The sequence below is a fragment of the Portunus trituberculatus genome, chromosome 29 (assembly GCF_017591435.1).
Source record: "Portunus trituberculatus isolate SZX2019 chromosome 29, ASM1759143v1, whole genome shotgun sequence".
In the NCBI taxonomy this organism is placed as follows: Eukaryota; Metazoa; Arthropoda; class Malacostraca; order Decapoda; family Portunidae; genus Portunus; species Portunus trituberculatus.
The window spans coordinates 9,482,904-9,495,403 of NC_059283.1; the positions used below are offsets into that span (position 1 = coordinate 9,482,904).

Genomic DNA, 12,500 nt, shown 5'->3' on the forward strand with positions numbered 1-12,500 from the left:
AGCTTCATTCCTTCCTTCCTTTCCTCCCCCTCTCCTCTCCCTCCCTTCTTCCCTCCCTCTCTTCCTGTCTTCTTCCCTGCCCCACCCTCTCTCCCTCCTCCCTTCCCTCCTTCTCTCCTTCCTTACTTTGTATTTCACTTGTTGATTTTGTTTTTTCACACAGTATGATGAAGAGGAAGAAGAGGAGGAGGAGGAGGAGGAGGAGGAGGAGGAGGAGGAGGAGGAGGAGGAGGAAGAGGAAGAAGACTGATTACTTTTTATACCTTCTTATTGTGTATTCTCCTCACATTTGCATAGCTTCCTTCTCTTCTTTCATGTCTCTCCTCCCTCCCTCCTTCCCTCCCTCTCTTCCTCTCTCTCCCTCCCACCCTGCCTCTATATTTTTCCCACTCCCACTCGCTCTCCCAAGGCAGCCATCTTTTCCAGTCACTTTTATCTCCCTCTCACTCACTCTCCCTTTCTCCTCTCCCTTCTCCCCTCCTGTCTTTAGTCATTTATCTCTCTCTCTCTCTCTCTCTCTCTCTCTCTCTCTCTCTCTCTCTCTCTCTCTCTCTCTCTCTCTCTCTCTCTCTCTCTCTCTCTCTCTCTCTCTCTCTCTCTCTCTCTCTCTCTCTCTCTCTCTCTCTCTCTCTCTCTCTCTCATATATATATAGTTTCATTTAGGGTTTTTTAACGGGCGTATCTCTTGTTGATAGAGTAGAAATTACTTAATATTTTACTAGATTCGTAAAAACAACCCGTGTAGCTTTTGTTTAGACCATTTAAAAAGTATTTCACCATTTGATAACGAAGAAACCTTGTTAATCCGTCACTAAAACCGTAAAAGCATTAAAAACCGCGTGTATCTTCAATTAGTAGTTAAAAAAATATTTCTCTTGTTGATAACGTAAATATCTTGTTAACCTGTGTCTTGAACCGTAAAAAAAACATCTTAAAATATGCGTATATCATGAATTAGTGATTTTGAAGAGCTTTTTTCCTGTAGATAATGAGAAATCTTATTAATCTGTCTCTAGAACCGTTCAAACACCTTAACGAAACGCGTAAATCTTCGAAAAGTGACTTTAAAGGATATTTCTCCTGTTGATAACGAAGAAACCTTGAAAATCTGTCACTAGAACCGTAAGACACTTTTAGAAACGCGTAGTTTGAACTAGAACCTTTGGATTTAGTTTAGTGACGCAGTGATTCAGAATACGGCCTTACTCATTATTGTCCTTTTCTTTCAGTCAACAGAGCAAGAGCGTCATTCCGCCAGTCCCTTCGCATGGGGTCTCTTCGGCGGGGCAAATCTCCGGCGTCCAGCTCCTCGTCCACACCCGGGGCACGCATGGAGCCCATCATGGACCACCCGTCTGAGGAACCCCACGACGATGAAGGGGAAGAGGAAGGCGACGACGAGAACGCGAACTCCTGCAGGTAAGACTGAGATTGGAGATTGTTTTGTGTGTGTGTGTGTGTGTGTGTGTGTGTGTGTTTCTTCTTTATTGTGTTTCTAATGCTGAAGAAGACTAGGAATAGGAGGAGGAGGAGGAGGAGGAGGAGGAGGAGGAGGAGGAGGAGGAGGAGGAGAAGAAGAAGAAAATAAAGAACACAAAAATGAACGAACAGCTGTAGGTTTGTTACCTTTACGGACGTGTTAGTGGGAACTTTACTTACTAAGAGTGAAAGAGGGTGGTGTAGAGGAGGAGGAGGAGGAGGAGGAGGAGGAGGAGGAGGAGGACGAGGACGAGGACGAGGACGACGACGACGACGACGACGACAAGGAGAGGGAAGAGAAATAATAGAGAAAGAAGAAGAAAAAAGGTGGTGATCGAAGTGTTTCTCAATTATTTTCATTTTTTTCGTTTTTTTTAATATTTTTTAAATTTATTTACTTATTTATTTTTTTTACGGTAAGGCCTATAACGCCTGTAGATACACGTGAAGAGTGTATGGGAAGCGCTGTTCAGCTTCCGCCCATTAGTGGCGCAGGCAATTTTTATTTATAGTGGTACCCATATTAAGGCCCATATCACCACCCAAGCTCATCTTGAGTGTAACCACCTAGAACCTGGGTATCATGGTGACATGTAGGTAACTTTAAACCACTCGACAAATGGCAAAGTGTTTTAAGGCTGTACGTGGTGGGATTTGAACCTACGCGTGGACATCTGCCCGATCCCACGCTCACCACCTTATCCACTACGCCACCGCCTGTGTGTGTGTGTGTGTGTGTGTGTGTGTGTGTGTGTGTGTGTGTGTGTGTGTGTGGTGAGCAGTGATTTACGAGTGTTTCCTCCTGCTGTTGGTTGGTCGTGACTAGTTTATATCTGTTTGTATTGTGATGAATGGCCGAGTATTAATTGTGAAATATGTGCTTTCGTCCCTCTTCTTTCTCTCTCTCTCTACTAACCGATGCTGCTTAGTGGGTTTATTTTTTACCAATTTATTTATTTATTTTTTGCTCTGCTGGTTTTCTCTCTTACATAAACAGAAATAATGCAATGTTTAGGATCGGATTGCTAAAACTGATGCACACTGTTACGAATTAAGAAAGAAAATGTTATGAAATGTTTATTGGTAAAAATGAGTCATCTGTTCCCGTTGAAAATGGAGAACAAACTTTATTATCTCTCATTTAGCAACACGAACTCGTAGTGTGTGGAAGTGAGACACGAGACGGTGATGAAAATTGATGGGTAGTGAATTTTGTTACCTATACGTGGTCTGAATACGTGTCTAGGTTTCAGCAATATGACAACTGTGGAAAAGCAAAATAGAGACACCTACAGAAACTTTATTGCAACTCAAACACCAACTTTGGCCTCCTACAAAAGTTTCCAGGTTGAAGATAAAAGCTGGAAGGTTGAGTAAGTCTCCTGCCTCCCCCGTCCTCGTCCTCCTTCGTCTCCTTCCTCTTCCTTCGTTTCCTTTTTATCCACCATTTCATGTCTCCTCCTCCTTGTCCTCCTTTCTTGATAGTATCCTCCCTCTCCTCCTTCCTCCTCCTCCTCCTCCTCCTCCTCCTCCTCCTCCTCCTCCTCCTCCTCCTCCTCCTCCTCCTCCTCCTCCTCCTCCTCCTCCTCCTCCTCCTCCTCCTCCTCCTCCTCCTCCTCCTCCTCCTCCTCCTCCTTTTCTTCCTCTTACTCCTCCTCCATCGGTCCCACGCTTTCCTCGAAAAGGAATTCACACGCACGTACACACACACACACACACACACACACACACACACACACACACACACACACACACACACACACACACACACACACACACACACACACACACACACACACACACACACACACACACACACACACACACACACACACGAAGAATTCTCACGGTTGGCTGGGAAACTAGAGGAATGACTGCATTTTCCCATCACCACTTTCCTCCTCCTCCTCCCAATCCTCCTCCTCCTCCTCCTCCTCCTCCTCCTCCTCCTCCTCCCAACTCGATATCACTTTGTATTTCCCCTGAGTCACAGTTCCAAGCATCTGCTTGACACACACACACACACACACACACACACACACACACACACACACACACACACACACACACACACACCGGTCCTCTGGCTTCAGAAGCCAGAGGACCGGGGTTCGATTCCCCGGCCGGGTGGAGATATTTGGGTGTGTCTCCTTTCACGTGTAGCCCCTGTTCACCTAGCAGTGAGTAGGTACGGGATGCAAATCGAGGAGTTGTGACCTTGTTGTCCCGGTGTGTGGTGTGTGCCTGGTCTCAGGCCTATCCGAAGATCGGAAATAATGAGCTCTGAGCTCGTTCCGTAGGGTAACGTCTGGCTGTCTCGTCAGAGACTGCAGCAGATCAAACAGTGAAACACACACACACACACACACACACACACACACACACACACACACACACACACACACACACACACACACACACACACACACACACACACACAGTGACTCACTTGAATATAATTTTACAAGAGGTCTAGACACTCAGAAATGAAGCAAAATGTAGTGAGTGTTGTTTTTATCTTATTTTATTGTAGTGTGTAAAGAGAGAAAAGCAATAAAGGCCCGGTTGTCAATGTTACTGTCGAAAGGTTTGCACGGGGAAGTGACAGCAGAGAGAGAGAGAGAGAGAGAGAGAGAGAGAGAGAGAGAGAGAGAGAGAGAGAGAGAGAGAAAGAGGACAATTCTGGCCAATATTCAATTAATATGTACAGATTGGCAAGATTAGTAAGTACATTCTTGTGCCAAAAAGTACACTCGGCTGCCAACACGCTGGCCTCATAATACCTGCCGTGGACTCCTGCCCAGCACTCACACAAAGGCGCCGCGTCTCATTGTGCACGCCTCTTTATATTGACTCATTTCATTGTTGTCCTTGCTTTCATCATGGAATTCCTCCATTTCGCCCACACAGCTTCATTTCCTTTGTGCTGATCTCTTCATTGGTGTCTCGTCTTCACGCCTCACGTCACCCCACTCACCATTTGCCTCACCTTCACCTTCCCGTCCGTTGCTTCGCCTTCATTTATCTTTGTTACTCACCGTGGTTTGAATGTAGCGTTTCATATCCATCTCCTGTCCCTTTTCCTCTTTCCGTTGTTCCCCGTCCTCTTTGCCTGTAAGCACTCTTTCTCTCTCTCTCTCTCTCGCCAGCGCAACTCGGATTCCTTCACATTTTCATTACTAGTTCTTTAAATTGTACGTCCTTGAACGATACTTGTTACTTTTTACCTCGTCCTTTTTTCGTTTTCTTTTACATTTCCATTTTCATTATCTCTTTAGTTTGATACTTTCAGGATTTGCTTTCCTCCCTCCCACTCTTACTCGTGACGTTCTTTTCTTCACTCAGTCTGTTTTCGTATTTCTTATCTGATTTTTTTTTCCTTTCAAATCTTGTTGGTTCCATCAGAACATATTTTAGGTTTTGATCGATTTCCTTCCTTTGACTCAGATTCCAGAAGTAACACATCCTTAATCTGTACTTGTTCTCTGTCAGTTTTTTTTGGTTTCAGAGGAAATACGCCTTTTATTTAGCCGCGTTCTCTTTTGTTTTATTAATTTGAGTAGTAACACGCCTTTTATCAATACTTTTTCTCGTGCTTGTTTTCTATCTCCACTTTTTCACATCACACGTTTCACCAACCTGGAACACACAACTTCCTCCGGTTATAATCCCACAAGTTCCTACAATACACATTTCCTATTGATTTTCTCCCTTCCCGAGTGGTATTTTCTCCCTTCACTTTGCGATCTATTAGCGCGACGTTTTAACTCGTTTAGTGTCAATGGAGTTTATCCCTCATCGCTTTCCTCGGCCTCCCCACCCGCTGCCTGTCTTCATTACTGCTGTCCTCATTTCCCGCCACTTCGTCCTCTCCTACCTGTGTTGATCGCCGTGTTACGAGGCTTTCAGGTGCACACGCCACACATTTACTTCATTGATTCACTTAACTTAATTTTTATGTATTTTGTTATTTTACTGTTTTTGTTCATGTTTTATTATTTTTTTTCATATTAGTTTTGTTCAGGTAGCGTGGCCGTGAATCCTTATAATGAGTTTTGATTTAGTTTATTTGAAAGTGTGTGATGTGATGTATGTTTTCTGTTGCTGTGTTGTTTTTATATGTTTGTTTTTATATTCCTATACGTTATTCATTAATTAAAAAGTAGTAGTGAAGTGGCTGTGAATCCTTATAATTAGTTTTGATTTAGTTTGAATGTGTGACGCGATGGTTATTTTTCTATTGCTCTTTTATTTTTTACATTTGTGTTCTCATATTTCTGTACGTTATTAATAAAAAAAAAAATCAGTGAAGTGAGTGATTTCCTTATTTATTATTTTTTTTTCAGCGATGGATTTCTCACGTGGAAAGCGAAAGTGTAAATTAAAGTGGTACAGAAACATGGCTAATAAATACGTTCATGATAACACCAGTCTTGATCTTTATTTATTATTTAATTTACATTTGTACATTTTATATCCCAATGCAAATATCTTGATTAATGTGAATTTTTTTTTCCTACTTTTTTCTACAATATTCTTTTGATTACTATATAATTGGAATTTCCTTCATTATTGTGACTTATTTGTGGTTTAGTGTAACCGATATGAGTATTTTGATTTGTTTCATTGCTATTTATTTTCAACGTTATTCAATTCGTTGGTTTCGCGGAGTTAAGTTTTATTGTTTATATTTTAATTACCTCTTATGTTTGAGTTTTCTGATGCGAGTATTTTAAGGTGTTTCATTTTCCCTAATTTTCAAAGTTTACCTTTTCCAAGAGTAAATTTTATTATTGACTCTTAACTATTTTCAATACTGGGACACATTCTTACCTTGAGATTTGTGTAGGATTAGACCATTTTATTTACATTAGGAATAGTCTATGAAGGGTAGAAGATTAATGGCCACAGTCTTCACTATTTTAATGCCCACATAAGTTTGAAAAGATGTGTAAAATCACCAAATAGTAACCAGAATGAATATGGAAATGCGTCCCTGTACTGAAGAGGTTAATTATTAATACTTTTATATGAGTGTGCTTGATTGGAGTATTTTTTGCTTTTTTATTCTTATATTTTCAACATTCTCCAAAACACAATTACCAGAGTAACTTATTAGTGACACTTTCCACTCGCAGGCCGGAGAGTGAAGCGTTTCCTGCGTGACTCATGGCTTTCACGATTTGTATGTTGTATTTTGTTCCGATCGTATTTGTTTGTGAGGCTCAGTTATGGACCATTCATGTATTCAGTCATCAATCCACGTGTTTCTGCCCGTCACTCGTTCACGTCAGTCGATCACGTCATCCATTGTCGTGCTTCAGTGAGGTCAGGAGGAGTGAGATGTCCGTGTTTTTTTCTTACGTACGACTGGGAACTGGCAAAGGACAAGTATGATAAAAAGGCCCACTGATCAAAAAAGGCCCACTATTTTTATTGCCTTTAGCACACTTGTTATATTTTTCATTCAATCTATTATCTATTTTTTTATAATTTTTTTTTAAGTAGATACCAATATTTTTTCGCACTCTTTATTTGACTTTTTAAATGTCATTTTTTTTTTTTGCATTTTTCATTTAGCATTCAGTTGCCTTCTGTATCATATTAGAGCCATTTTATTGCCATTTCAGCCATCGTATTTGAACCATTCTATTTTATTCCTCTTTTTGTAAGTTATTCATAGTTTTCATTACTCCACATTGCCATCCATTCCACTTACCAGTCCACTTGTTAGTCATTTCTTTTAACTGTCCGTTCTCATTCTTTCAGTTTTCAGCTATCCACCTCCATTCCTATTTGGCGCATCTGTTAAGCTGGACATAAGGCAAATTCGGTGATGGGATTAATTTTTAGGCTATTTGCTTTTTTTCTGACCTTATAAAGTTCAGATCAGAAAAAGGCAAGCCACGTATTAAAACTCACTTCCACGGGTGTCAAAAATAGAGGTTTTGTATTAATTCCTTTGCATAATTTACACCGAAATTTCAGTTTAAGTATCAAAAGTAGAAGTCTGGAATTAATACTTGTACTTGATTTACATTGGCATATTTTACTACGAGTGTTAGAAATAAAAGTCTTTAATTATTAGTTTAACTTAATTTACAGACTAATTTCAGTAGGAGTGTTGAAAGTAGACATCTTGAAATAATATCTCTTCTTGATCTACATTGGCACATTTCATTACGAGTGCTTGAAAAAGAAGTCTAATTAATACTTTTACTTAATTTACAGGCACATTTTAGTAAGGGTATTAAAAGTAGACGTCTTGAAATAATACTTCTACTTAATCTACATTGTCACATTTCAGAGAGGTCAAAGAAGACGAACAGTCGGATCCATTGCTGGGGTCCCTGTCTGGCCTCACCACCTCGCCCTCCCACGCCGCCACCACCACGACCACCACCACCACTATGGCCCCTTCTGACGGTGGTGTGGCCTCCTCCTCCCCTCCCATACACTCCCCTCGCCCCTCACAACCTGTAGGAGGAGGAGGAGGAGGCTCAGGGTCGCTCAGTATTCCCAGTAGATCTGAAGGCGTGGGTGGGACTTCTGCTGAGGTCCAGGTGTCCTCAAGCACTGCCACGCCTGCTACCCTTATAGTCTCCACGCATAGTGATAATAAGGTGAGAGAGAGAGAGAGAGAGAGAGAGAGAGAGAGAGAGAGAGAGAGAGAGAGAGAGAGAGAGAGAGAGAGAGAGAGAGAGAGAGAGAGAGAGAGAGAGAGAGAGAGAGAGAGTGTGTGTGTGTGTGTGTGTGTGTGTGTGTGTGTGTGTGTGTGTATGATATATGTTTTATATTTTATCAAAGACACTCACAGACACACAGTCACAGAGATACACAGATTCTGAGAAACGCGCGTACACACACACACACACACACACACACACACACACACACACACACACACACACACACACACACACACACACACACACACACACACACACACACACACACACACACACACACACACACACACACACACACACACACACTCACACCACACACACACACACACACACACACACACACACACACACACACACACACACACCTGGGTCCCCATAACCGTGTCCATCATGTTTGTTCTTTCCGAAACGATGTTTGTCCTCATTCGTGTTCAGGCAAATGTCTCTACCTGTTAAATTTAGGACGTGAGGTGAGTCAGACTTCAAATATAACCAGATGTCTGTAGCTTTGCGTTTCGTAGTTATAATGATGAGAGTCTTTATTGTATTGCTTTATAAATTGTTTTTTACTCTGCTCATATTTTTTTCCCGATGTGAGCTGATTGAATAGCTTCTTTCGTTTAGCTATTAATTCTTTGCTATTTTTTAACGAGTTTGCTCCTGTTTTCGGTTAGTTAGAGCCTTGCTGGCATTTCATGTATTGATATATATAAACGTTTCTCTTTGATCTCTTTACTGAGTCACGAACGTTTTCCCCGTGTCCTTCCCTTCTCAGTCAGCCATAAGTGAACAATGTGTTTTTGTTTGTTTCCCCCTGTTCACTGGGTTGTTGTTTTTAGAGCGTCGTAAACGTTTCCCTATGACCCTTCATGCGTTGCCAAGTGTCCACCCTTTGCTTTCCTTTCCAGTCTGCATTCGACGCCCTCCACGTGAACCGCCCCTCGCTCGCCGCCTTCTTTGAGGACCGCAAGACCTCTCTGCCCATCTGGCGCAGGAAGGATTCAGCCGCCTCTAGGAAAGACTCCCTCGCCACCACGGCCTCTAAGACCTCGGAAAGAGTAAGATCCTGCACTTCCTCGCCTCATTGTTGTCCCTAAGTGGTAAAGTGCTCGGGTAATGCAGGATATCACGTTTTCAAATCCTTCTTTTCGTCAGTTATTTTGTCGTGTATTTGTTGATTCTGTTGCTCTTGTGTCAGCCAGTCTTGCAGCCTTTATGTGTCCTTCACTGTACATCATAACGCTCCTAATTCTTCACCACACTGCTGCTTCTTTCATTACACTTCACCACACTCCTTCACACTTTGTCACATTTCTCCATTCTTCATCAAATTCTACCTTCTGTGTCTCTCTTAAGTATCAGTTTTTGAGTCATGTAGAAAGAAAACGGTAGGCAGAAGTAAGAGATGGCAAGATGTAAGACGTTTGCAGGGGCGGTGTGGACTAGACGAGCAGTGGACAGGTGTGTGGGTTGGAGAAGACGTTTGTCCTCCAAGAGTGACTATTTCTGTTCCTTTTGTTAATGACTGATAATCTTTTACGTGTATAGACTCACTTATGGTGGGAAATAATACAAGTGTTCTCACTAAATTTGCCATCCTAAGTAAATAAGCAAATGAAACTGTAATAAAAGATATTAATGTCGCTTCTGTATTCTTTTTTTTCGCAAGCTTTTTAGTTGAGGACATTATAACATAAGGATGATACGAGAAGCCAGTAAGACTCAGGCGGGATCTCCCTATGAAACATACATACTTCCATCTATCATCTCTGTCGATTGACTGATATAATACAAAGCTCTGGGACATGAATAGCCTGATGTTAAGTTTGTTCTGGTCATCAGCCATTTACATAAATGAGAACTAATTCCTTCTCTATTTTAACTTAACTTTTAGAGATTTAAAAAAGTCATGAAAAAATCATCTTACGTTTTCCTCTTTATGTTTTTCGTCTATTGTAATACAGCCGTGGACATCACAGCAGGAAGTGAAAGCTTACACTTTCAGCTAGACTGTGAAAAATAATGACAAAATAGATGAAGTTTTATTCTCGTTAAACTTAAAAGAAATGGATTAAATTTCCATGAAGTGTCTTTCCTCCGGCGCGCGCGCACACACACACACACACACACACACACACACACACACACACACACACACACACACACACACACGGAAATGGAAGCAAGAGACGTAAAAAAATTAAAAGAAAATAGTTACGTTAAGTTTTGTTCTCCGCGGATGGCCTGTTAAAGTTTAAAGGAACGTAAATTTTTCATGGTGTCCTTTGTGTCTTTTCATTCTAGTATGTACGCGCACATACCAGGAAATGAAAGCTCGAGACGTAAAAATGACGATAAGCATTTGCTTCTTTTGTTCTTGACTAATGGATTGTTAAATTATAAAAAAAATGTACAAAATATTACTTGTATCCGCCGTAACTCTTTCACCTAGTACAAACTCATCCGGGAACGAAAGAGACGTAAAAACAACGAAATGAAGAGTTATATTGAGTTTCATTCTCTGCGGATGGAGTGTTAAAGATGGATGACCAAGTCCTTTGTCTATTTTTAAGCTCGCGCTCACCTCCGTCAGGCAGCTGGACACGTGACTTAAAGGATGATGGTTCACTGAGCGATAGCCGTGCTGGCGGGGCGGAGACGGGGACGAGACGGGTGGGGCGTGGAGACGAGGTGGGGAGAGTATTTCTGGAAGCTTGGGGCGAGGGAAAGGGACTAGCAGGGTACGACAGGGCCTGGGGACGTGGAAGGGGAGGGAGCTGAGGGATTTATAGTTAGTTATCGGCCACCATCGACAGAACCCAGTGACAGACGGTGATAAAGACCTTTTCGAATATGGACTGTGATTTCGGAGATTGGAGAGGCGGGGACGACCAGCCAATGTTTAAATAAAAGCTGTCATAGGGACGTTTTACTGTGATTGATTAACAGGGCTACTTATTGTTTTGTTTCCTTTTTATAAGTAAACAGTTAAATACAACTAAATTTTTCCCGGTGGCAGGATAAAATGGCCTTACTTGAAAATGACCCCAACCAAAACTGCTACTCTCTCTCTCTCTCTCTCTCTCTCTCTCTCTCTCTCTCTCTCTCTCTGAAACACAGCCACCACTAAGCATTTAATGAAGTGATAATTTTGTATTTGAATGGACATCTTGTAACTCTAAGAAATTAATTAAGATTATCCACTAAATGTAAGAATAATGTACTATAAACTCTACTGTGCTTGAGTTTTAAGACATTTAATTTTTTTAAGTATATTTATTCAGTTTAATGCACTACTACTACTACTACTACTACTACTACTACTACTACTACTACTACTACTACTACTACTACTACTACTACTACTACTACTACTACTACTACTACTACTACTACTACTACTACTACTACAGGAAATAGACTGAATACAATAACAATGCACATACAATAACAATCTACGCCACAGTGGGAGATGCGTCAGTGTCTCAATACCCAGACAATAATTCCTCCCATACATAAGAGTGGCAGCTTGTTATTCCGGTCACCTTCTCCTCCTCTTCCTCTTCCTCTTCTGTCCACCCTCATCCTACCTCCTAGTTATTTATTTCCCTCACGCACCGATAATATCCATCCGTTTCAACCCTCCTCCTCCTCCTCCTCCTCCTCCTCCTCCTCCTCCTCCTCTATTTCGTTTTCTTGTTCTGTTCTTCTTTCTTCTGTTGATTTGGTTGATCTTTGTTCTTGTCGTTGTTCTTGTACTTGTTTTTTCCTGTTTTTGTAGTAGTAGTAGTAGTAGTAGTAGTAGTAGTAGTAGTTTTTGTTGTTGTTTTTCTTTCGTCTTTATTACCGTCGTCGTCGTCATCATCATCATCATCATCATCATCATCATCATTATCTTATATCATCTTTTCTTTTTTTTTTTTTTTCCTCCTCTTCCTCCTCCTCCTCCTCCTCTTCCATCTCCCGCCACAAACAAACTCTCCTTCAGTATGTTGTCTTCACCCAATTGTTAATATTTTTTCTATCAGACCCATAAATCGACAACGCCTCGCCCATTAGCCAATTAATGTCTCTTTAGAGCCCCAAGACACCGCCCTAACGCGTGGCAGCTACCGGACCCAGCCTGGCTAATAATCGACTTAGAAGAAAGGATAAAATGGGAAAAAATAGACGGAAACTTGAGATACACTTGTTCTTGGGCTCCGTAACAATGTCTTATGTATTTTTTTCAGTGTCTCTACGTGTCCAGTGTCCATTAAGAGGCTGCGGGGATTTGTCTTTGTATTCTGTCCTTGTTTTTGCTCGTTAGTCAAGGGAGGGTGAATGGGATGC

The 12,500-nt window shown here is 41.5% G+C and overlaps 1 protein-coding gene across 8 annotated transcripts in view; it reads left to right on the forward strand.

Annotated features, from left to right (window-relative positions):
* LOC123510428 (potassium voltage-gated channel subfamily H member 6-like) overlaps nucleotides 1-12,500 on the forward strand; it is a 699,140-nt gene that overhangs the window by 163,725 nt on the left and 522,915 nt on the right. For all 8 annotated transcript variants that reach the window (XM_045265606.1, XM_045265610.1, XM_045265612.1 and 5 more), the window contains exons 5-7: nucleotides 1,230-1,419; nucleotides 7,787-8,102; nucleotides 9,077-9,226. In XM_045265606.1, coding sequence (XP_045121541.1) covers nucleotides 1,230-1,419; nucleotides 7,787-8,102; nucleotides 9,077-9,226 — 656 coding nt within the window. The remainder of the gene's footprint in view (nucleotides 1-1,229; nucleotides 1,420-7,786; nucleotides 8,103-9,076; nucleotides 9,227-12,500) is intronic.